The sequence below is a fragment of the Rhinatrema bivittatum genome, chromosome 4 (genome assembly GCF_901001135.1).
Source record: "Rhinatrema bivittatum chromosome 4, aRhiBiv1.1, whole genome shotgun sequence".
In the NCBI taxonomy this organism is placed as follows: domain Eukaryota; kingdom Metazoa; phylum Chordata; class Amphibia; order Gymnophiona; family Rhinatrematidae; genus Rhinatrema; species Rhinatrema bivittatum.
The window spans coordinates 68229322-68255769 of record NC_042618.1 but is presented as its reverse complement, the minus strand read 5'-3'; the positions used below and the strand labels follow the sequence as shown (position 1 = coordinate 68255769).

Sequence of the window (26448 nt, the reverse complement as noted above, 5' to 3'; positions counted from 1 at the left end):
GTTTTTTTATGCAAAAGTCACCAATTGATTTGAATTGGGGCAAGCAGAGCAGTTCATGTTGAGCGTTGTTTGATTAGGTTGCAAATCGATACCTTTGGATTTATTTATCCCTATACTTTTTCAGGTTTTTTTTTCCTCTCCTTAAACTACAAGAACTTGGAACTGTTGGATTAAAAAGTGTTTTCTATATGTTGCTTCTGGTTTCTTATTGTATATTTGTGATGTATAAAGCTGCAAACATCAAGGACTGATGATGTGCGAACTACAAATGAAACCTCTTGTTTTTTGTGTTTTTTTTTCTTTTTCTGGTCCTTTTTTATTTTGTTTTTCCATTCAGTTGTAAATAATTTGGTGATTTGACGGCATACAAGTATACTACGCTGACGGATTTGTTTACAAAATGGCATCGAATGAAAAAACGATGCACAGCTCTACCAGCTCAGAATTAAGTGGTACCACCTTCAAAATTGCTGTTTTTTATTTCAGTTTGTTTATTGGTGGTCATTTACTCACTTTTTTTGGGTGGTAGGGTTATATAGCTGCATGGAGATCTCTGTACTGATGACTTTCATTTTTGCAGCATACAACATGTATGATTTTCATTCCTTTAGATCTTAAGCTAGTTTACAATGACAACTGGAGATTTTTTCTCTTTCTTTTTTTTTGGTCCAGATGCATATCTTCTCAGTTATTGAGAATAATGTGATAGTTTGGGAAACCTAGAATTTTGAGTAACTGTTGGCCCTATAGGGCGAATCTTCTACAGAAGAAAAAATAGGCTTCAGAAGATACGGTGCCTTGGAGTGTTCTATGTTTTATATTTTTGTGTGTTGTGGTGAGTGTAAGGATGGTTGGCTTTTAGAGTGAAAGGTATGAATGTAGGTTATTGCTACAGAGAGGCCACGTACCATGCAGATATTCAAGCTCATGGTATGTGATTTGGTGTCTCTCTTTGAGTTTTGTTTCTTTGTTGGGTGGACATCTAGGCTGAGGGATGCCTCCCAAGCATAAGTGGTTCTTATGCTTTGTTTGTCATGTGATGTTTTTTCTATGTTTCATACATGCCTACGATTAAAATTAGCTCATTAAGGGGTAGATTTTTAAACGTATGCGTGCGCTTCCCGGCACGCACACATGGATGCGGCTATTTTATAACAAGCGCACATGTTATAAAATATGAGGAGCTCGTGCACATGTGTGGTGGATTTTAACATCCGTGTGCGCATGTGTGTGCGGCCTGCGACTCACGTGCGCGGGGGGGGTGGGTAAATTTTTAATTTACGAGCGGCGATGCAAATGTCCCTTTTCCCTTTCCAAATGACCTAACTAACCTTCCTCCCTCTTTCCCTCTCCTCCCCGCCCCTATCCCTATCCTATCTAACCTCCAAAGTGTTATCTTACCCGCTGCTTCTCTTCTGGAGCAGTAGTAACTTGCTCGTGCCGGCTTCCCTGGCACAGCAGCAAATAGCTGCTGGACCGGCCGCCTCCATCCCTGCCCCTCCCTGCTCCCCCGACAGCCCCTTTATCTGGGCCCAGCACTTCGGCGTTTAACGAGGGTTACACGCGTGACTGGGCCCCTTTGAAAATGTGCGTGGTGTGCTCAAGGCCCGGCCCTGCACCTAGCCCCGTTTTTTACACGCGTGGCCGATTTTAAATTTGGCCGTAAACGTAAATGGTGTTCATTCTTCCTTGAAGAGAGAAAAATTATTACAGATGTTTAAAAAAGACGGGTCCCATATTGGTTTTTTTTTTACAGGAGACCCATTTATCTTCTGATGAACATAAAAAGTTTAAACAAGATTGGATGGGGTCAGTATGTGTTTTCTTCTTATTCTTCACAACAAAGAGGGGTTATTACATTGTTTCATAAGGATATCCCATTTGTTATTGAAAAATATGTGACTGATCCAGAAGGCAGATTTAGACCGAATTTTTGATGGCCTGCGCGTGTAAAATCTGGGGGATATGTGCGTGGCTGGGCCGTGTGCGCGCCGAGCGCATTTTAGAAAGAGCCCAGCCACACCTGTATCTCGCGGTACATGCAGAAGTGCCAGGCCAGCAAAACTGGGCGGGCCAGGGGATGGCGGTCTGGGCAGGGAGGGGCAGAGGCCAACCAGGACAGCATCCATTAGGCCCTGTCCTGGGGAAGCACGTGCTGGCAGCTGGCCAGCGCCCAGAAATTACTTCTGCTCCGAAGGTGCAGTAAGTATTAAAACAAAAAAAATCAGACTAGCTAGATAGGGGGAGGGGAGGAGAGGAGAGGGGAAATGGTAGGAAGGGTAGGTAGGGGGATAGGAAAGTTCCCTCCCAATCCTCTCCTTAATTGGAGCGGACTGGGAAGGAACTGGGGAAGACATACTTGTGTTGCTACGCGTTGTTTTTTAAAATTCGTCACCCCTCCGCCTGCGCGAGTCCCGACCCACCCGCACATGCACGGGCAGATATTAAAATCCTATATTTCTTGAAAACTGGATGTCAACAGTGGTAATAATATGACAATTATTAGATAATAGACCACGTTACCAAATGTGCCAAATCCGACACACGCAGGAACCGTATTTTATAACATGCGGGCAGCAATGCGCAAGGCCTGACCACGCACGTAACCCCCGTTTTTTTACACACGCTTGTACACCCACGCACTTGTAAAATCGAACCCTTTGTGTTTGGTGAAATATATAATGAGAAAACTTTTCTGGGAAACATTTACGCTCCAAATGTGTATTCCCATTTGCTCTTCTCTACCTTTATTTCTATCGTTAGTCAATTTCCTAAATATAAAGTTATGTTGGGTGTGGATTTTAATTTGGTTATTAATCCCTCAATTAATGCAAAACCACCAAGGAAGCAGGAGGGTTGTGCTGTAAGTAAAGGTGCCTGTTTTGTTATAAAAGAACTTCAGTTGATGTATGTTTGGAGAATATTACATCCTAGAGAACTTGATTTCATTTTTTTTTCGGCTCTTCATAATTCTTATTCTTACATAGATTATTTTCTTACAGCAGCCTATTTCCCATGATATACCAAGCTGTAATTGGTGGATTTTCCATCACAGATCATGCGTTAATCTCTGTTTCTATGCATATTGATTTAAAAATTGCTCAGCTTTTAAATGGCACTTTCGATCTCATTTTATTTCATGTCGAGCAATTTAAATCGTTTATATGTGAGAAATGGCAACTTTATTTAGATATCAATGATGCATCTGATATTAAACCTGATATTCTTTGGTTGGCAGGGAAAGTAGTATTAAGGGGAAAAATTTCCTAGCTTGCACACAAAGGAAAGGCAAAAGATAAGGAAATTCTTAGTCTTACGCAAGCGCTAGATGAGGCTAAAATGGTTCATATGCAATCCTTAGATTCCCATCATAGAGAAAAGCTAGTATCTCTTAGGAATAGATTAAATCATATGCTCCATCTACGAGCTCTTTTGTCTTTGCAGGGGTTTCGTGCAAAACTATATTAGATTCAGAAACAAATCTAGTAAACTATTGGCTAGATTCTAAGGAGTTCCCAGCCACGCCATTAAGTTACCAGTTTAAGGAATTCCGAGAGCCACTTGGTTACCAATATAATTGAAATCACATCTATTTTTGTCGATGATTTCAAGGACTTATATTCTGCTAGGGATTCCTTTTGGACAACGATGCTGTCTTTTTTGGACAAGGTTTCTTTTCCACGGTCTACAGGACAGCAGAAAGACATGTTGGAAGCACCGCCGACAGAGATGGAGGTGGATTGGGCTATTCGGCATTTAAAGATAGGTAAGGTGCCCGCATGAACGGTCTTAGCTCTGAATTCTATAAAAAAACACCTTAGGCCTAATATTACCTTGTGTTGCAACACGTTTATGATTTCTCAGTACACAAGGGCATTCCAATCTGAATTTAATCAGGCAATGATCATTTTATTCCCTAAAAATGATAAAGATCTATCTCTTCCTGGCAGTTATCAACCGATTTCTTTAATTAACCTGGATGTTAAGATTCTTGCTTCTCATTTAAGTTTAGTATTGCCAGATCTTGTCTCCTCTGACCAAGTAGAATTTGTTAAAGGGAGATATGGTGTGAAAAATTTACGTACCCCTATCCACGTGTTATGGGATTGTTTACCGGCTAACAGGTCTGGTATTAGCTTAGATTCAGGAAAAGCGTTTGATGGCCACATATGTTCTGTGTGTTGGAGATATTTGGTATACTACCTTTCTTTATAAAATAGATCCAACTTTTGTATACTAAACCTCAGGCAAGACTTAATATTAATAGCTGGGTGTCTTCGGAATTTAATCTCTTAGGCGACACTAAACAAGGGTGCCCTTTCAGCCCTGGGTTTGTCAGTAGGCACCCATTATACTTGTGCCTAGGGCAGCAGACATTTAGGGGCAGCAAGATTTGCTGGCTAAGATTTGCTGCCTTCCAGCTCTGCTTGAATCTCACTCAGCAGAGAACAGCCCTCTGCTACCCTGTAACAGACTCTTAGAGGAGGTGGGGAAGTAAAAGCACCAAAAGTGTCTGGGAGCAGCAAAACCCAAAATCAGTCCCTGTGCCCTTTAACCCCTTTATTGTTTGTTTTGATGGTGGAACCCTTAGCCACTGCAATAAAGAGTCAACCCGATATTCAGGGTTTTCATCTTGAAAGTATAGAACAACAGATTTGTTTATTTGATGACGATATTCTTTTATTTCTTGCTAATCCTATTTTGATTCCTGTAATTGTCTGTTTATTTGGTATTTTTGGTAGCTTTGTGGGATGGTCTATTAATTTTACTAAATCAGAAGCCCTTCCTTTGCAGGCTGTTACACAGACAGGGTGGAGGGGTGAATTTCCATTTAAACTGGTGTGTCGGTCATTCAGATATCTGGGACTATGTTTTCATCACAACTCTCTGATATTTATGGCCTTAATTGATATGTTTCAGTGCCAATTGCAGACTTGGCTAGAACTCCCGCTTTCTGTCTTTGGAAGAAATGTGTTATTTAAGGTGGTGTTGTTTCCAAAATTGTTATTATATAAACTCCAAATGCTGCCATGTTGGTTGTCCTGAAAAGATGTTCACAAATTGTAATCAAGTTTGTCTAAATTTTTGACGAAAAATAAACTGTCATGTATTAAGTGCACTACTTTAATGCAGAGCAAAGATATAGGGGGTATTTCTTTGCCAAATTTTCATTTTTATAATACTGCTTGCTAGCTCAGGTTTGGGTGGGAGTGGGTCTCAGGTAAATATAAATTTTGTAATTCTAACTTGGTTCTACTTTATCTCCAATATCACTGTGGGGTGCATTACACTTCCCAATAGGATCTCTCCCTATTCGGCTGAGAAATTATCCTTTTTTTTTAAGTAATGAAAAGGGCATGGCAATTTTTACGTCATCTGTGGGAACTTCTCGGCAATATTCAGCGCTGTTGTCACTGATGGGAAATCCTCGTTTTCCTCCAGGAATAAGTAATAATATTCTTGGTGGCATACTCAGGGACTATCACATTTATATTTTCTTTATTGTTTGGCTGTTGATGCAGTTTTTTCCTTTGAAAACAGACTCCAATTTTTCTAATTTCCATTTCTATGCTTATCTACAAGCCAGAAACTACCTTTTCACAGTTAAACCATGTGCTCCTCATATTTTAATGCCAACTCCTTAACTAATCTAATACTTGGGGTAGGCTCTAGATCGAACAGATTGTTTAGTTGGTCTAAAGTCCGTTTGGAAAAAGTTGCTGAGGGGACTATGTCTTTTTTTAGCAACAGCATGGTCTACTGAATTGGGGGCTGTAGTCTCGCTGGAGAAGTTAAGATATTTAATTAAAAGATTGAATTTTATATCTCTCGCCTCATAGTTTAAGAAAATGCAATTTAAAATACTACATAGGTGTTATTAAATTGTTTCTAAATTATTCAGGATGGGTTACATAATTCTGACAAATGTATATAATGTAATAGCGTTAAAGGTACATATACTCATATGGGCCAATACAGTAAAGTGCGCTCCAGCGGAGCGCACTGTTAGCCCGCGTTTGGCGCGCGTTTTCGATGCGCTATTTTTACCCCTTATACAGTAAGGGGTAAAAATAGCTTGTCGAAAAAGTGCGGCCACCCCCCCGAAACTAATAGCGCCCCCAATTGGCAAATACATGTTGATGGGCCTATTAGTCATTCCCGCGCGATATAGAAAGCAAAATGTGCAGCGAAGCCACACATTTTACTTTCAGAAATTAACACCTGCCTAATTCAGCCGGCACCGGGAAAGTGTACAGAAAAGCAGAAAAAACTGCTTTTCTGTACAACCTCTGACTTAATATCATAGCGATATTAAGTTGGAGGCCCCAAAAATAAAAAAAAAATCTGCCCGCGGGTTGGAAGACGGGCGCTCAATTTTGCCCGCATCCGTTTTCCGAACCTGTGGTTGTCAGCGGATTTGACAACCGACACTGGTAAAATTGAGCGTCGGCTGTCAAACCCGCTGACAGCCGCCACTTCTGTGAAAAAGGAGGCGTTAGGGATGCACTAGTGACCCTAGCGCCTCCTTTTACCACGGGCCCTCATTTGCATGCGGGCCGATGCTGAATCGCGCGCCCAGGACACTGGCCTGTGTGCGCGTCGGGGCGTGCTTCTTTCTGTATCGACTCGTAAGTAATTTAATGCTGGCCTCTGTGTGTATGCGGGTGTGACTGGAGTATGAATGTGTGTTTGTCTTGTCGTGTTCATCACTACTAATGGTTGCTGATAAATTATTCCAAAAAAGAAGATGTTTATCCCAATTTCTGTTTTCCTTCTTGTATATTGCTCTAATTTCATGCATTGTGATGACTATTGTTGAAAGAATAAATATTTGAAAAAAAAAAAAGCAACACAGCAAGGAATACCATTCTATACGAGAGGTAAATCCTGTATTTCTCTGTACCAAAGCCCCAAACCATGCAAAATGGCCTGTAGCCTGCACAGCCACATGATAATGCCAGCACCGCCGGTGAGGAAGGTGATTGGAGGGCCTGATTGAGTCAGGGATGAAGCTTCCGGGGAGGGGAGGGGGAATTTCGGCCCCTTTTGCGATCACCGCCACCAGCCAGCTGCTCACGTCCCGCCCACCCGGCAAACCAAGAAGGAGGAATAGTCTGAATATTGCATGTGTGAGGTAGCATAGACAGTACTTATATTAGTGAGGAGTCTTTCTGTCGTAGCCTCAAAAGGGGGGGGCAGGATCATTTGGTTGGACCAGTGTTGGGTCTATTCATACCAAGTTTCTAGGAGCACAAAGGCAATCTAGGGCTTGCCAATCCTTGTGAGACACTGCAGCCCTTGGAAGTCCTGCCTAGGGGCAGGGTTCAGCCCCATCGCTAGGCGTGGGGCCGAGGGTAGTGCAAATGGTGGATCAGGGCTTGTGGCCCCAGGTAGTGGCTCTGAGAGATGGGGCAAAATACTCTGCCCGGCCCGGCACAGTCTGGAGGGGAGCGGGGGGAATAGTGGGCAGGGATGGGGTCATAAAAGGGGGCATTTGTTGAGGCTCAGCATCTGGTTTACAGTTTTCCTTCTGTTGTTAAGTTAATAAAGCTGCCGCCATACATTTTCCAAAGTGATTCCTGTGTCCGCGCCTTCTTTGTGTCACCTTGTCTCCTGGGTCTGAATGGGGGGGGGAGGAAGGCTGTCCCAGTGCCCTGGTTATTTATATATATATTTCTGAGTGTGAGGAGGGGTGTGTGTGTGTGTGTATATATATTCCGCATCAGCCTTGTGGCCTGGCAGACAGATGTAGAACATACAGATATTTCCCCTTTCTTTTCCATAATCAATGATATAATTTTAATTTGAGCAGAATAATGTGAGCATTGTTAAATACCACTGTTATGACAGTCGGGCTGCTCGCGGCTCGAGGCCAGCTCTTACCACCACATTCCCCGGGACTCCTCATGGCCGCCCGGATGCCACAGCCATCTTCCTCGACTTTGGGCCTTCCTAGGCGCGTGCGCCACCGGGCCCTCCTTTCTAGCTGCCTTGGTGGGAACCTCTGGGATGTCTCCAGTTGATGAAATCATCAGACAGGTGTATTTAAACTCCACCTTTGCCCTCAGCTAGCCAACTAGGCAATAAGTTCCGTATGTCTTTGACTACTGCTTCCTGTTCCTGCGACTACGCTTTGCCTCGGATGTGAACCCTGTCTGGTACCCGCTCCTCGGGGGCCAGTGCACACACCAAGGACTCGCTCTCCTTGCCTACCCCGCTCCTCGGGCTGGCTCCGTATCTTTTGGGTTCTATCCTGCAAGGTCTCCCGTTCCTCGGGACTACCTCTGGAACACCCCTACTATTCGTGAGTTCTAATAGGGGACTTCACCGCTCCTCAGGGTTGCGCTCGCATCCTGAACAGGACTGGCCGCACTTCCCACTCCCCGGGACCACGCCTTCATATTACAGTGATTGCCAGAGCTTCCCCGCTCCTCGGGGTAATGCTCTCCGGCTTCCCTGGGACTTGTGTGCTTCCCCGCTCCTCGGGGTTGCACCTACGAATGACATTGGGACTGCCTACACTTCCCTGCTCCTCGGGGCGGTGCTACGTCATCACTAGAGGCTCAGCTCGGGCTTTCCTGTCCTTTGGGCTGGCCTGCGGCATTACATCATCATCCTACGCTGTTGACCTCCGGAGTACCTCCTGATTGGTCAAGCCTCATGCTCCCCCGCTCTGCGGTCTGTCTGGCATCCCTTCCCTCGGGGTCCCTGCCCAGGTATTGCCTCCAGTCTACTCTCACAGGGGTCCTCTCCTGGTGCCGCGGGTTCTCTCTATTGCCTCACCCAGAGCTCTCCGCTGTCTCTGACCTCACCTCCCGACGATGCAGACCTGTGGGGGTCCTTCCCACAGGTAGTATCAACTTGCACCTCGGGCCAAGGGCCCACATACCCACAAATCATAACAACCAGTTTCTTTAGGAGTAAAGCACATCTTTCAGCTTATTGCTGATGTGGCCTGAGATTTAATTTAGCATCATTTAAACATCTCCATTCTCAATGATCATTAACATTTAGAAGCAAAGAAAATGTCAGCAATCAGAATAAAAACATTCATCTCTAATTTCAGCTTTCTAAATTTCCCTTTCATCACCAAAATATAGACTTGTGGTCCCCCTTTTGTTTTTTAGAGGGCTGTTTGTCGGTATTGAGAGGTATGGTGCAGAGTTGCTGGGAGAAGTTGTCTTTCCTTTTTTTTTTTTTTTTTTTAAATTAAGAAAAACCTAAAAACTTGTGAACTCCGCAAGTATGTCAACAAGTAGTCCTTGGTCCATCACTTTGTCAGATTTCCCTAGCTGAAATGTGAGTTATGTCAAAAAAAAATATGGAGTGTTAACACAATACTTGATTGTTCATTTCACAGATTTTCCAGTTCTTTTTCGTGTATTTTCCAACATAGCTGTGGAGCCAGCCTTATGTTATCTAAGCACGGGAAATAATGGTAATATAGAGGGAAGGTGATGCTAAACAAGGGGACTCTATCAGTTTGAAATCAATGTACTAAAGTGCATTCAGCCTAATATAGCATTAAAGTGCATTAAACCCGGGTTTATCGAGCATTTAATGCTGCATTAAGATTAAGGCACTAGTGCGTTTGTTGACATTAATGTTAAAATGATGAAAGTATCACATGCAATGAGCACAAATTTTGTTAGGCAATACAATCTGAGTTAATCCATTGATAACTAAAAAATTTAACTGCACACTGCAGGTGTAGTTAAGTTTTTGAATTAGCTTCCATAGACTAATGCAAGGCTGATGTCAGCCATGCTGCCTCTATCCCACCACTCCCCAATGGCTTTCCCCATTCCCTCCAAGGCCGCTCCGAAATCGGAGCGGCCTTGGAGGGAACTTTTTTTTCAAACCCCCCCCCACCTTCTCCTCCCTTCCCCTATCTAACCCACCCCCCAGCCCTAACTAAATCCCCCCCCCCCCCACCTTTGTTTCAAAAAGTTATGCCTGCCCGCGCCAACCAGCTGCCGGCACGTGAACCTCTAGCATGGCCGCTGTGCCAGAGGACTCGGGAGCACCCTGGCCCCACCCCCGCCCTGCCCCTTTTTTGAAGCCCTGGGACATATGCGCGTCCCGGGGCTTGCGCGCGCCACCGAGCCACCAAGCGCACACAGGGGTAGGTTTTCGGGGGTTACGCGCGTATCTTATGCGCGCAACCCTTTGAAAATCTACCCCCAAGGTTCCAGGTGTTTAGGAAAGTGAGTTTATTTGAGCAATAAGAAGATAGAACAAATAAAATCAGATCACACAGAAGAACTAATGGTAGATACTAACAATTGTTACATAGATATAAAAAGCTTACTTTTCCAAAGGATCAGCCTGTACCGTCACGTCCAGAGCTTTCTCTCTTTCTCTCCTTTCTCTCTTTCTCGCTGTCTCTCCTTATACACTACAAATGCTTGTGGAAAATAATGGTGTTCCCACCCTCTGATTTCCCACCCACTGATTTCTTATCAAATTTCAGGCACAGCTGTGTGGCCTTCATTCTCTCTTAGGCTTTCTCATCATAGACCTAATGGAATAACTAAGTAAACAAATTCTTGCCTGTTTGTAAACATTTCACAGTGCAAGACAGTAAATAGGAGTTTACTCAGAGGTTGGTCTGTTGCCTTCAAATTAGTTTGTGTCTGGGTGTAAACTCAGTGAAAGTTACATGTACTATGACCAATCTTAAAGGGATGAGGAAACAACTGATTAGGCAACAGCCTGTACACCGACCGTGTGGTCCCATGGCTGTGTCCCACATCCTGTCTCATAGGAAACTGCGAGTGGGTACTGTGCAGAGGGCGCTGAGAACATAGATCATACTGGTTGCTGGATTTGGTGACCCCTCTAATCCGGTGATCCCTCAGTGCACCAAACCAATCTACCCATCCCACCCACCAATCCCTAATGTAGTGACAAAATATGCCTATCTGAATAAAAAGGTCAAGAGTCATTTATTCATGTTGTATGCTTTATAATATTTTGTATTGTATTTATTTATTTAAAAATTTTATGTATGTAAAATTTATAAACCACCTAGATTGATGATAGGTGGTATAGAAAATAAGTAAAAATAAATAAATAAAACATCCACCGTCAGCCACCATCATCTCCCCCCTCTGTTTCCTTCCCTGTGACCTCGCCCGTCTCCTCCCAACACATAGAACCCTCTCCCCCTTCACAAATTCTAGACCAGATCGAGTAATACAAAAAGCTAAAAAAAAAAAAATTAGAAATGGGAGCAAAAAGAAAAAAAAGTGAAAAGAAAGATATAAAGTTCAATTCTGGGGGATCACCAGCAACTGCATGCATTGTCACTGACACAGCTGCAGAACTCTGACACTCCCCACTCTGGCCATTCTGCACTTTCACTCCACACCGCTTCCATGACTAGGCCTCAACAGCCCCACTGGGTTTTTTTGTTGTCGTCTCGGAAATGCTTCCCCCACACCATCCAAGTAGCCATGCACCTCCACTGGTGAATCAAAAATTTTTGTTTTACTGTTAATGGCCATTCATGCGAGCTAGGTGGACCATGGCATAGGGGAAACTCTTCTGTTGCAGTACTTTTTTGATCAAAGCGTATCCAGCCCTCTTACTCTGGACGTTTGCTGAAAAGTCCTGAAAAAACATCAGGTTACGATTCTGATATCGGATTCCTGCTTTTTCCCGAGCCGCATTTAAGATCTTCATTTTATCAGGGTAGGTGTGTAGTTGCATTATCATCATGCTCGGCCTTTAGTCTGCGCCCGGCTTCAGAGCAAGCACCCGATGCATCCTTTCTGTTTTGATCTTGCCTCCTTTCACTGTGAGGCCAAGAAACTTCGGGAGCCAGCACTCAAAAAAGGATACTGGTTCGGGCCTTTTAACACCTTCAGGAAACCCACTAGCCGAATGTTATGTCTGTAGCTCCTATTCTCGAGATCACCGATCTTGTGGGTCAAAGCTTTGAGACATCTCTCTATGCTGTTCATTTTGCAGCTGTTCTCCATTGTGGCCATTTCAGCTTCCTCCATGCTAGTCTCCACGGCTTCAATGCATGCAGTATTTTCTAGCACCAACGTGACTAATTCAGCCACTTTTTCAACCTCCACCGCCATCTCTTTGTTGATTGTCGCAGTCAATTTAGAGGAAAAAGATTCCAATAAGGTGGTAAGTTGTTGCGATTGCCCCACAGGGGTGCCCGGAGAGGACCATTCTTCATCTGAGGCCTGCTCTTTGGCCTGGTTCCTGCCAGCAGTAGCAGTTTTTGAGCTGTTTTTCAGCACCTTAGCCAGCCGATTGGCCCACTAGGCCAGTATGGGTTTGGAAGGGATGTCACGGGACATTATTTAAGCTGTTTATTTCATTGAAATGCTCAGGATGTCAGCGGAGTTTATGCCAGAAGTGTGGGAGCCCCAGCAATGCACGACTGCACTCTTCAGCACATCATGTGACCCCCCTCAATATTGCTGAAATTTAACATTAAAAAATGCTGTCATATGGTTTGCAAGGTCTTTTCATTGTATATAAATCAAAGGTGCAGTTGGCCTTGGCTTTTAGCACATCATTTCACATGTACTTCCTGTTCTGTGTAGTTTTGTTGTTTTTTTTTTTTGGGGGGGGGGGGGGTTTAGCTTTTCAATATGTCTGAAAAGTACTTATATGGTGGTTCAATCTGTCCATCTGTCCATTGGCACAATAACCTTCATTTATATGGACCGATAAGGTACAGACCTCATGTGAAGGGCCAGCCATTGTCCTGGAATTTACTGTGTTGAAATTTACCAGAAGCCTCATCTGTGGCCATTGCTAAATGTACAAAGCTTTTGTCAAAATAACTTTCCTTCCCTGTGCTGTGTTAAAAAAAAAAAGATGAAAATGTGAAAAGCATTAATAAATCCACGCATAAGCATGATTATGACTGCCTTGCTTTTTCTGGTGCTGCTCTATCGGCATTCGAGGTAGCAGAAGTAGAGTCTCATTGCTGGAAGCCAGAGGGCCACACAAGCTGTGCCTGGCACCTCTACTCTGCTGTCCCTTGAGATGTCACAGAGCAGGGTTTTAAAGAGCATATTTCAAATTATTTAAAAATTGCTGTGTTCTAAAACCCAGCTGCACAATAATAATTTAAACAAAGAAAAAGTGTTGAATCAGAAAATACGGTATATGCTGCTTATATCATGTATGTAGCCCTATTTCTCCCAGACTGCTTCAAAGCCCAACACACTAACATAAATTTGATGCTCTTCCCAGAAACTATAACACATTGAATCCCCAGTGGGTACAGTGCAGTACTAACCAGAGAAATTGATCTGCCATATGATGACTGGCTGTTTCCCAGGCTGCTTGCTTTATTTTCAGGTAGTTAAATCTACAAACAGACAAATGAAACACAGTTTATTTTCTGCAGCATAGTAGTTGCCATAGAGCCAGGGGTTTTACTTGCAAATTCAATGCAGCGACAACAAGAAGCACAAAAGATTTGGGCCCAGTCTATCTCAGGAGAAGAAGATGTAATAACATTAGATTTTAAAAAATGGCGTTTGTCTTTGCCTCTGCATCATAACTATGATGGACCCATAACTATGATGGACCCATAACTACAACTGGCCAAAGAAAAGCTCTCAAGTAATGTCCAGTCCATTCAGTTAATTTCAGTAACCAGTCATAGCTGGGACAGCAGCAATTCAGGATTCAATGATTTTTCTCCAGTTTGTCCCACGTGAACATGGACACAGAGAATTCAGGTCCATCCTGTAACTAAATTCTGTTTATTGAATCCATCAGATGGTTGTTTTACAGGTTGATAGCATTAAAGATTTACCACTTCCAGGATTCTTAGACTTGACCCTTCCAGGAAAAAGCACGGAGAGAATATTTTTGTCAGCTAACTGGTTCGCCATCTGGTTTTAACACAAAATTTAGGTTCAAACAGCAGGCCTCCATCAACCAAGAAGCTCTTCCACTGATCTCCAAGCAACTTTCACTCAGGATTGCCCCCCCCAAACCACAATAATCCTCCTCAAATGGTGGTATATATCAGTTTGGGTGTAGAGGTGCTCCTGTGTTCTAATACTTTACTAGCTTTTGAAAAAATAGTGCAAAAATAGGAAGCCTATTACAAGCATAGCCTTGAGTCATAGACAGGACCATTGATTTGTGTCAATCGATTTTGCATGATTCCATGCAGAATTGTGACAATTTTATTTCTCACTTTTTTAAGTAAGTGGAAGTTGAATATGAAATGAGTGCAAGGAATAACAAGCTAGGTACAATGCCTATTCTGTAGGTGTTGATAAGTTTTAAAAAGTCACAAAAAGCCATCCCGGCAGTGTGTTTAAGATCCCTTTTGGAATTTGTGCTTGAATAACACTAAATTAACGTGAAATATCTCTACCCTTTTTACGATGTGCTGAATGTCCACAAAGGATTTGTCCTATGAAGTACTTTGTTGATGTCCCTTTTCAATTTTAACAGAGATGGATAATGTTTAATTTTGATGTTGTTCTTGTAGAATGTTACCAAAGGTGCAAGACACAAAATAGTAATCAGTATCCAAAAGTTGAAAGAAAGGCACAACCTTCTCAAGTCTTTGGAAAGAGTAAGTTCTTAAACATACTAATCTGAACTGCACATTTTGTTAAACAAAACTGAAATTATTGAAATTATTTTTCTATTGAGTCTTTAATCAAATCCATCTTATATGGTAATTTTGTATCTCTGCAGCTGTACTGTATTCCAGGATAGTATATAGGTTTTTACCTACCGCTAGTTACTGTCTTCTGTACCTACATGTATATATATAAACACATACTTTTGTTCCCAGCTTTAGTTAACTGAGAAGGAATCTAGAAGCTTGTAGATTTAAATGATGCAGAATACTAGTCAATAAAGAGCACTAATTCACATTTATATTTAAGGTTGGTTGTATCAAGAGCAAGCTCCAACCTTCAAAGATTTTATTTTTTAAATGTATTCCTTCTTAATGTTTTTTTATTGGCTAAAAATATGCTGAAAATAATTGTGTAAAAACATCAGAAGGCAGGGTATATAAAATATTCAAGATTTCTTAGAAAAAATTTTTGTTTTTATTTGGTATCATATAATTAGGGACCTTCGTTTTCAGTGTTTATTTTGCCTAGGAATTTCAGTGTTGTAATGAAAAGGAAATCAGTGGAAAAATTACTTTTCACTCATTGTTCTCCCATGTGTTATATCAGTCATTTTTCCACTGACTATTTTTTAATATAACATTGATATTCCCAAGCAAAATAAAATTAAAACTAAAAACAAAGGTCTCTACCTATAATGGAATGCTAACTGTGCTGTCTTACATCAACTCATTACACTTATGTTATTTTTGTTAGATGATTATATCTAAGTCCATTTTTGTTAAGAACATAAGAGCTGCTATGCTGGGTCAGATCCCCAAGGTCCATCGAGCCCAGCATCCTGTCTCTGACAGAGGCCATTGCAAGTTATATATTATATATTAATATATATTAATTAAGTTGACTTAGAAAATAGCAACTGCTATTACTAGCAACAGTAGCATGGAATAGACTTAGTTTTTGGGTACTTGCCAGGTTCTTATAGCCTGGATTGGCCACTGTTGGAAACAGGATGCTGGGCTTGATGGACCCTTGGTCTGACCCAGTATGGCATGTTCTTATGTTCTCTCTCTGTTTGTAAGAAGTGGAGAGAGCACATCCGACTGCAGCTTAAATGATATGCTACGATTGCAGATGTTTTATCGAGAATTTATGTAGTACAAGAAGGTATGGTCTTAAACCAATCTATGTCCAAACTCATTAATCACAGCTCCTGAGGCAGCCACTAGATATGTGACGAAACTTGGCTGAGTCGGGCTTTTTATAAAAACACGTCTCCACTACAATAAATACATTCAAAGAAATCTGGCATCTATTCTTCTGTTGTTTCCTCCACGGTTATCATAGATCGCCTTCCTCTTTGCTTTTTGGGTCCATCACTGCATTTTTCCACATTAAGGGGTAGATTTTATAAAGTTGCGCACACGCGTACTTTTGTTCGCGCACCAGGCGCGTAGCCACTAAAATCCGGGGTGTGCGAGCACATGGCTGCCCAAAATCGGCAGCCTGTGCGCGCCGAGCCGTGCAGCCTGCTTCCATTCTCTCAGAGGCCGCTCCGAAATCGGGCCTCAGAGAGAACTTTCCTTTGGCCTCCCCCTACCTTCCCCTACCTAACCCACCCCCCAGTCCTATCTACACCCCCCCTACCTTTGTCGCGAAAGTTACGTCTGCTAGAGGCAGGGGTAACTTGCGCGTGCCGAGCTGGCTGCCTTCGCGCCATGTTCTGGTCCTGGGGCTGGTCCGGAGGCCGTGGCCACGCCCCCAGAACACTCCCGGGCTGGAACCACGCCCGCGGTCCCACCCTCGGATGACGCGTCGGCCGCGCCACACCCCCGACACGCCCCTGATGACGCGCCGGTCATGACACGCCCCCCCAGGAAAGCCCCGGGACTTACGCACGTCCCGGGGCTTTGCGCGCGCCGGAACCCTATGCAAGATAGGCTTGGCGTGTGCAGGGGGGGTTTGGGGTAGGTTTTCGGGGGTTACGCGCGTAACGTATGCCCGTAATCCTCTGAAAATCTACCTCTAAATGTATGCTTCGGGCAGGCGTAACTTTTGGAGCAAAGGTAAGGGGGGGGATTTAGTTAGGGATGGGGGCTGGAGAAAAAGTTCCCTCCAAGGCCGCTCTGATTTCGGAGCGGCCTTGGAGGGAATGGGGAAAGCCATCGGGGCTCCCCTCGGGCTCGGCGCGTGCAAGGTGCATAATTGTGCAGCCCCTTGTGCACACTGAGCCCAGATTTTATAACATGCGCGCAGCAGCTTGCACATATTATAAAATCAGGTGTAGATTTGTTCGCACCGGGTTGCGCGAACAAATCTACGCCTGCGCGTATCTTTTAAGATCTGGCCCATAATGTCACACTCAAATCCTGAGTCAGTACAACTGTAGATTCAAGATATAGATTTATAATGTGAAGCGCTGCAGTAAGATCATGCAGTTACCATATGTTTATATGATTCTGTTCTGTTCTATTCTGATCAAAAAATACTAAATTCTATAAATTCAAATTAAAAATACTTTTCATAGAAAATAAAAAATGCAAGATTAAAAATAACATTTACCAAATGTAATGAAAAGACACCAGAGGATGTGGTTAGTGTAGTTAGTGTAGCTGTGTTTAAAAAAGGATTGGATAAGTTCTTGGAGGAGAAGTCCATTACCTGCTATTAATTAAGTTGACTTAGAAAATAACCACTGCTATTACTAGCGATAGTAACATGGGATAGATTTAGTTTTTGGGTACTTGCCAGGTACTTGTGACTTGGATTGGCCACTGTTGGAAACAGGATGCTGGGCTTGATGGACCCTTAGTCTGACCTATTATGGCACGTTCTTATGTTCTTAATATTTTCTAAGAAACACTGAATATTTTATATACGCACGTTTTGCTGTTTTGCACACTTGGGGGCGGATTTTCAAAGGGTTACGCTCTTAAGTTTCGTGCGTAACCCCGAGAATCCGATCCTGCACGCGCCGAGCCTATTTTGCATAGGCCCGGCGATGCACGCAAGCCCCGGGACGCGCGTATGTCCTGGGGCTTGAAATAGGGGGCGGGGTGGGGCCGGAGCCTCCAGGCACAGCGGCCATTTGCCGCTGTGCCCGGGATCGCGGGCCTGCCATCGGCCAGCACGTGTAACCTACGCCTGCCCGGAGGCAGGTGCAACTTTTCAGATAAAGGTTAGGGGGGGGGGTTTAGGTAGGGCTGTGGGGCGGGTTAGGTAGGGGAAGGGAGGGGAAGGTGGGGAGGGGGCGGAAGGAAAGTTCCCTCCTTGACTTCTTCAGAAATAAATTCAAACATGCATTCCTATCCTAATGCTTGCCAGCCACACAGTTATGTTCATACAGAAATCAAAATAGGGGCCTATATATTTAAAACAAGAAACAAATATAAGCCACATATCAAGGGCCAGATTTTAAGATTTATGCGTGGGTGTAGAATTGTGTGTGGAACCCGGAGGAAGGCTGCGCGGCTCGGCGCGTGCAAGGTGCACAAGTGTGCACCCCCTTGCGCGCGCCGACCCCGGATTTTATAACTTGCGCGTAGCTGCGTGCACATGTTATAAAATCGGGCGTAGATTTGTGCGCGCCGGGTTGCACGCACAAATCTACACCCACGTGTAAATCTTAAAATCTGGCCCTTGATATGTGGCTTATATTTGTTTCTTGTTTTAAATATATAGGCCCCTTTTTTTGATTTCTGTATGAACATAATTGTGTAGCTGGCAAGCATTAGGATAGGAATGCATGTTTGAATTTATTTCTGAAGAAGTCAAGGATTACATTATATTGACACATTCTGCAACTATGGCAAGAATTTTGTTTTAAGGATTTTGGGGGTTTTGTGATTTTTTTACCTGCAAATTTTGATATTATTGATCTTCTCATTGCTTTGATTTATCAACAGTTGAAATGCTTACTCAGTCATTATGTTGCGTGACATATTTAGCATTTAAATACCATGGTGATTTTTTTTTTTTTTAAGAAATCACCATATTCAATGATTAGTTATAGTTAAATACAATCTTTGTACAGCACATTCATTTTTAAGGTTGTTTTTGGGTGGGGGATTAGGGATCTGTTATATCTATAGCCAACCACATTTCAGCAGTAGATCATATTAAATGCAGCTGTTGGCAATGGTCTAGTTATTTGCTTAATTTGTAATTTTATTGTATATAATAAATAATGTGCAGGACATCCTGGAAGGTGGAAATTTGCGTGTCCCACTGCAAGAACTACACCAAATGATCCTTACCCCTATCAAAGCTTTCTGTTCCCAAAACTCAAGTGTAGAAGAACATAGCAGAGATCTAGATTCTCAATCCTCTTTGATGGGTCCGGACATCCAAAGCTCTGTCTGCAAAGACTCTGCCTCTGGAGGGATGCAACAGCACAATTTAGGGAGTTGTGAGGGTGAATCTGGAGGTGCTCCTTTGGCTGAAGGTGATCTCCCTGGACAGTTCACGAGAGTTATGGGAAAAGGTGAGTGCCTCTGATTGTTTTTTTAAGGGTAGCAAGCTAGAGTTGGTCAGATGTGGGTCAGATCTATCTTTGTTTTGACTTTGGTTTTAAAATGAAAATACTTTTGGGCAATGGTAGTGGTAGTGGTTTGATGCTATGTTATAGGAGGAAGAGAGGAGGTGCAGTGATAGGGTTCCTATCACTCTGTTTGTTTGTGGGTGGGTCAAGGAATAGAGCAGCAGGGATGCCCTCCTGATACTCTGTTCAATCTTAGAGGAGAGATAACCAAAGGAGGCTGCTGTTTTCTGCCAGGCCAAAATTAAACCAAATGATCCAAATTTAAAGACTACTTTTTTTTTTTTTTTTTTTGGGGGGGGGGGATCTTGGGTCTACTGGCCTCTTTCCAGCTAGATTTAGATAAAAAACCAAGTCCTACAACCATCAACTGGGCCTTGTTTGGTTTTCATATTTAACCTTAATTAAGAATAGATGACCTGGTAATGGCTCAGCTCAAATTCCATCTCAGAACACTTAATCTAAAGTCAGAGTTTAGTCTGGATTTCTTAGTTCAAATTAAAATATTTAAAGCTGACTCATGTTTGCCAGGCTCATTTGGGTTTAGTTGTTTAAACACTTCAGTTTGAATTATGAGCTGCCTTGAGTATTCATTGCAAACCAACTCAGATTTGCCTAGTTTGCTGGGTAGTGGATAACCAGAAAGAAGCTTCATGTTAAGTATTGCTCTTTTTTTCATCATTGACATTTTAAATCAATCTAATAGCAGGAATCAATTGAGTATCCAAAGCCCAAATCACCCATATCCAGGGCCAGTGCAGGAGTATTTGGCGCCCTAGGCAGACATTTGACCATGCACCTGCCTCCCGCAACATACCTCCAGCACTGTGCTCCCTCCTATCAGTGGCAATGGCTCCAGAACATCTCTTTGATGGTATTGATTCTGGCATAACACTCCTCTTGGCTTCATGCTGGTGGGATTTTACAGCCTCCGAAATGTTGGTGCTGTAGGCAACCACCTAGTTTGCTTAATGGAAGCACCAGCCCTGGAGACCCCTTGCAAGTGTGGGGATGCCCTGCCAACTACCTCCTGACTTTGGTAAAAGAAGCACATTTGCTTGTGGGCAGAGCACTTCCGCATATTAGTCATCAGGTCCATGGAGGAGCTCACACACCTGTGGACACTGAACGAGATGCTCTGCCTGCTCCTCGTCCCTATGTATTTTGCTCTTGTTTAAACATGTGGGCCCCTTTTTTTGCTTTGTGCAGTGGGAAGACTTGACAGGCATGTATGGGGATAGTGAGATAATCCCTCTCCCCCATTAGAGCATGAGGCACAGAGCTGCATCATGGGCAAGTGAGAGCAACTTAAGCTTGCCTTTCCAGGGATATGGCCCCTGCACTTGTGTTTCTACTCTCCCTTTCCCTCCTTTTTCTACTACTTAAGTTTAAGTGGATGTTATCCCTTAGTCAGGGTATCTCTGGTTTCCTGAAGGATTTTGTTCCATGCTGAGGCTTCCATAGCCACAGCAGGCAGGTACGGTGTCCGACCTTGGTTAAGTCTGGAACCTTGTGGCATCCAGAGAAAGCAGGCAGTGAGTTATTTGTGTGGCAAGTCTGCAAAGGTTTTTCTTTGTGCCAGGGTCACTGGGATCTGTGTCCTTTGCTGCTTTGGGTGATGGCTTAAATAGAACCTTTTCAGGTCTCCTCTCTGCTGCAGGCACATTTGGGACACAAGTGCCTAGTCCTTGACCGCAGTTTAGAGAGTTTAGGAAGGAGATTATCTTCCTGCAGGCAGCCACAAATAAACAGGTTTTATAAAGTCACCAGATAATAGCCTGGCGAAGGGAAGCAGGGGAAAAGAATGATAACGTTTCATCTTTTCTGTACTGGCTGTCTCCCCTCCCCCCCCCCCCCCCCCCCCCCCCCCCCCCCCCCCTCAGCTCTCTGGCTCAGCCTTTCTTTCCTCTGTCCTGCAATATCCCCTGTTTGTTTTTTTCCTAAGCAGAGGAAGTGGCACTGGCTGCTTATCTTTCAACTGTCCTCCTCTACAACCAGTCTCCACAGACCGAGTTTGCAGTCCTGCTTCCAGTAGCCTAGTGCACTGCATCTGTTGCTAAAGGCTCATGTACTCCACTTCCCTCACACTAGGTCTGCTTGGCCAATCAGAGCAAGTCTCCTCTTCCTCCTTCCCACGCATCTGTGCTTCTACTCTGTTCATCCTCAAGCGTGCATGCAGCAGATAGCATAAGATTCTCTGCTACATGTTCACCTGGATTTCCTGCCTACCTTCCAGGCTCCCAATGATAACAGAGTTTGCTGCACATGATGCACAAAGGGATGAACTGCAGTGCTCTGGGTGGCTGATTCTTTTACAGCTGCCACGGCTCCCTCTCCTTATCTCGGGCACATCATCCTGATTATTGCCGTCATGCTGTGTCATGCTGCCCCCCCTTCCTCCCCCCCCCCCCCCCCCTAGCATCGTGACGCTCTAGTCTGCCGCCTGGTGCTTTCACTGGCCCTGCCTATATCAAATCAAAGCTCTAGAGTCTAGATGCTGTCAGCTGGGAATTTAATAAATTTGGGTCACACAGGTTTGGACTATGTGATCCACACTCGTTCAGTGTAAGCCATGGCTTGAAAAATTTTAGTCAAATCAAAACCCCTTGGTTCAGAGATGTTTGTACCTAATCCACACTAGTTAACCATTCCTGCTATGAGAATATATAATCCCATCTATTCTAACATTGTTTTCTTTATGGTACAAAATATGATTTTTGTCTATGGTATCAAATTAATTTAATTTAATTTTTTATTTATATTCTGCTTTTCATGACTGGTCAGCCACTTCAAAGTGGATTACATTCATGTACTGCAGGTGTTTCCTGGTCCCCAGAAGGCTTGATTTACTAAGCATTTTCCCATAGAGACAGAATGGGAGTAAAGCCATAGTAAATGACTCCTAAATTTGTAACTGAAGCAATGGAGGGTGAAGTGACTTGCCCAGGGTCACAAGGAGCATCAGCGGGAATTGAATTCTGGCTTCTCTGGTTCACAAACCGCTGCTCTAACCACTCACTAGGCTGCTCTTAACACTCATTACATGAGCTATTGAGTATCAAATAACATGGGTTGAATTTGAGAGTATCTTTTTACAGACAAGACCTTTATTAACCTGTTTCTACAGAAATTAAATACATTGGAAACTTCCAGTCTGCAATACAGGTGATTTCCATGCTGTGAGTACCTTGCTAAGTTTTAACTATCTTTCCTCTCTCTTTTATAGTATGTACCCAGCTTTTAGTTTCCAGACCTGATGAAGAGAATATAAGTTCCTATTTACAGCTCATAGACAAATGTCTCATTCATGAGGTGAGTAGTGACTGACCATATGCACATGTTTTGCTTGTTGCTTGCAAACATTTTCCAGAGTTGTACAAACATTTGTGTCTGGGCCAGTTTATTTTGTAAGTGTCAGTAATCCTAACCGCAGGTCATGGGAGACATTTGAACTTCACAGTGGCCTAAATGGTGAATAAATTGTTTGGTTTTGTTTCTAAAATTTTGTCCTTTTAGGTATTTGTCACTGACTCCCCAGTACAGAATACCACCAAGTCTCATTTACTACAAATGGTTTGACTCCCTACGCTTGAAAAACAGGCAGGGCCTAATTGTACACCTGTAAGGATTCCAGCTGAACCCTCTACTGAATGGATTTTCCCATAAGGGATTAACTTGCACAACATTCAGTATTCCAATCAAACTTCTGCTTCTTGTTCCAGAGATGACTCTGCATGTATTTATGTGGATGACCTATGAGTCATGGTGTGTTCAAAATTCACCATTACCCAACTTTTGTTATGCTGTGCTTAGAAGCAAAGGGGCAGATGTTGCAATCTAGTGCTGAATCAGCCCTCCTCTGCCTCCCTCTCACCAGTCTTTATAAAATATTGCGTATTTCTGCCCTAAAAGTACATACTATGTAACCGGAACCTTGTTGGCACTTTTATAGAACATATTACCCAATACAATGTTAACATTATTATACACTCTTGGGTACCCGCTCCTCGGGGGCCCTTCCTCATCTCTGGCTATCCGCTCCTTGGAGGGCCTTTTGCTTTGGACCTCTGCTTGCTCTGTTTCCCGGGGCTTCTCCTGGAACCTTCGCTACTGTGAGTACCTCCGCTCTACAGACCACTACCGTATCATCTCTAGTGTGGAACCCTCATCGGTGTACCCCGCGCTGTGGACCACTATGTATCATCTCTTCTAAGGACCCCTCACTGGTGTGCCCTGCTCCACGGATTACCACCGTATCATCTCTACTGAGGAGCCTCATCGATATACCCCGTTCTGCAGACCATTGCTGTATCTTCACTACAGAGGTATTCCCCTTGGGTATACCCCAATGCACAGACTCTGTGTCTTTCTCCTGCACTCCCCGCTTCATGGGCAGTGCCTCTCTATCTCTCTAATAAAGACTCTATTCCATAGCTGTGTCTGATGTCTGCTGAGACCTCGCCTCCCGATGGTGAGGCTCACAGGGCTCCTCCCTGTGGACGGTACCATCTTTCACCTTGGGCCAGGGCCCACATACCTACAAATCCTAACAAATTGCTTCAGATTATGGAAGGAGAATTTAAAATTAAGTAAGGAAAGCCCCGCTCTCTTGCAGTGATTCCAGATGGTCCCTCTCCCACTTGAGAATTCCTGATTGATATTGATTTCCATGGTCCCCCAAATGTGTGCCTTGGTCCAGTAGCTGGGATTCCCAGCATGGACCTAGCTGATTGTACAGCTTAAAGGCAGCGGGTGCAGGAGGCCGAGCGTGCCAGTGACGGCACATGTCCTTCCCCCCCCCCCCCCCCCCGCAGTTGGAGACTGTCTCTGAACTCAGCCAGTAAGGCTGAGCTCAGGTAAGTTTAAAAAAAAATTGTAAAGACAGAGACAGTGTGGAGGGGCTTGCAGGACTTCCTCCGGTCTCCATGCTTGGCATGCCATTCCGACATTTGTTCCCACCTCCATGGGGGTTAGGGGAGCTGAGCAGCCTGGCGGGTTGAGCGGCCTGGTGGGCTAGACCCCTGCAATTAAGCTTTTTGCCTGCGTGCCGCATGATAGGCCATGTGCGTTTTAACGCACTTCTGTGCATGCTTTACTGCCCTCTATAGGACAGTGTGCACACACGCTGTGTGCTCAGTTTTGGGCATGCCTTTTGTGCACACAACTTTTTAAGTGTTGGCAGTGTGCTCAGGCCTGGGCACACAGTTTTTGTGTGTGCCTTTTTTGCTGCTCTTACTTTTGATGAAGCTTACCTTCATATTCCCATCCATTTGTAATATGAACGTTTTCTGCATTTTGCGTTGTTGGGGCGGGCGCCATTATCAGATTTGAGCGCTGCCTTTTGGTCTAGCCACTGCTTCCAGAATGTTTTCCAAGGTTATAGTGATAGTAGCGGTGACGATGAGAAGAGATGGGATCTTGGTACACCCATATTTGGATGACTGGCTGATTCGAGCCAAGTCTCTGGAAGAGAGCTGCCTGGAAACCCGCAAGGTGATCTCCTTGTTGCAGGAGCTTGGTTGGGTGGTGAACCTGACCAAGAGCAGTCTTCAGTCATCTCAGTCATTGGAGTATCTAGGTGTTTGGTTTGACATGAGGCAGGACAAAGTTTTCCTGCCAGAAATTCAGATTCAGAAATTGATGGCACAGGTGCATCAGTTGGTGTGGTCCTATCTGCAGGTGCTTGGTTTGATGGCGGCAACCCTGGAAGTGGTGCCCTGGGCGAGGGTGCATATGTGTCCTCTTCAATGCACCCTGCTGTCTTGTTGGAACCCACAGTCTCAGGACTGTTCAGTACAGCTCCACTTGCCGATGGAAATCTGCTCTTGCCTAAGGTGATGGTTGCAGGAAGCTCATCTGAGAAAGGATGTTTCCTTGACCTCCCTGAACTGGTTGATACGCCGTCAGAGGCGAGTCACCAGGGTTGGGGAGCTCACTGTCAGGAGCTGACAGCCCAAGGGCGTTGGAATGCCCAAGAGTCCCTCTGGAACATCAATCACCTGGAAGCCTGGGTGGTCCACTTGGCATGCTTGCAGTTCAGCCACAGATTACAGGGTCGAATGGTCCAAGTGATGTCGGACAACGCAATGACAGTGGCCTACATCAATCGACAGGGAGGGACCAAGAGCCAGCAAGTATCGCAGAAAATAGACCAACTGATGGAATGGGTGGAAGGACATCTACAGATGATCTTGACCTCTCACGTTGCAGGAAAAGACAATGTAAGAGCAGACTTTCTCAGCAGGGAGAATCTGGGCCCAGGAGAATTGGGGGGGGGGGGTGTTGGGTGAGGCATTTCAGCTCTTAATGGATAGCTGGGGCCTTCTATTCTTAGACCTGCTGGTGACTTCTCACATTGCAATGGTTCCTCAATTCTTCAGTCACAGGAGAGATCCATGGTCCCTGGGCATAGATGCTCCTGTACAGGTCTAACCAGAAGACAAGTTGCTTTATGTCTTTCCTCTATGGCCCTTGTTGGGCAGGATAGTTTGCAAGATCGAAGGCCACAGGGGACTGGTACTCCTGGTGGCACCAGATTGGCCCAGGTGACCATGGTATGCAGATCTGCGAAGGCTCCTGGTAGAGAACCCCCCCCCTTCATCTTCCACCACAGAAGGATCTGTTGCAGCAGGGACCGGTTCTTCTTGAAGATCCAACTCTGATCTGTCTTACAGTTCGGCCCTTGAGAGGATTCGCCTTTTGAAGCATGGCTATTCTTCTGGATGATTGCCACCTTGCTCTGTGCTCAAAATTTCTCCACTTCCTTAGTCTATGTATGGGTTTGGAGAGTGTTGAGGCCTGGTGTGAGGATCCCAATGTTTTTCCTCGTTCAGTTAAGATCTCGCTCATTCTGGAATTTTTGTGGGATGATTTAAATAAAGGATTGGCCCTTAATTCCTTGAAGGTACAGGTTGCAGCTCTTGCCTGTTTCAGAGGCCCACTGAATGGTATTTCCTTATCGTCTCACCCTGATGTGACCCGTTTTTTGAAGGGAGTGAAGCATCTTCGACCTCCCTTGAGGTTGCCGGTTCCATTGTGGAGTCTTAATTTGGTGTTGGATTTCTTGGCGTGCCCTTAGTTCCGACCACTACGTAGCCTTTGCAGTTATTGACCTTGAAGACAGTGTTCCTGGTGGCTATATGTTCTGCGCATCGATTTTCTGAGCTGCAGGCCTTGTCTTGCCAGAATCTGTTCCTTTGGGTGACTCCAGGGGCGTTACAGCTGCATACTTGTACCATCCTTCTTGCCTAAGGTAGTCTTGGATTTTCACATGAATCAGTCCATTTCCTTGCAGTCCCTGGATAAGGTCTTGATGTGAAGGAG

The 26448-nt window shown here is 44.2% G+C and overlaps 1 protein-coding gene across 6 annotated transcripts in view; it reads left to right on the top strand.

The window, feature by feature from the left end:
- Positions 1–26448, top strand: part of SAMD4A (sterile alpha motif domain containing 4A) — a 337199-nt gene that overhangs the window by 272893 nt on the left and 37858 nt on the right. For all 6 annotated transcript variants that reach the window (XM_029598286.1, XM_029598289.1, XM_029598285.1 and 3 more), the window contains 3 exons: positions 14492–14578; positions 18783–19071; positions 22352–22437. In XM_029598286.1, the coding sequence (XP_029454146.1) occupies positions 14492–14578; positions 18783–19071; positions 22352–22437 (462 nt within the window). The remainder of the gene's footprint in view (positions 1–14491; positions 14579–18782; positions 19072–22351; positions 22438–26448) is intronic.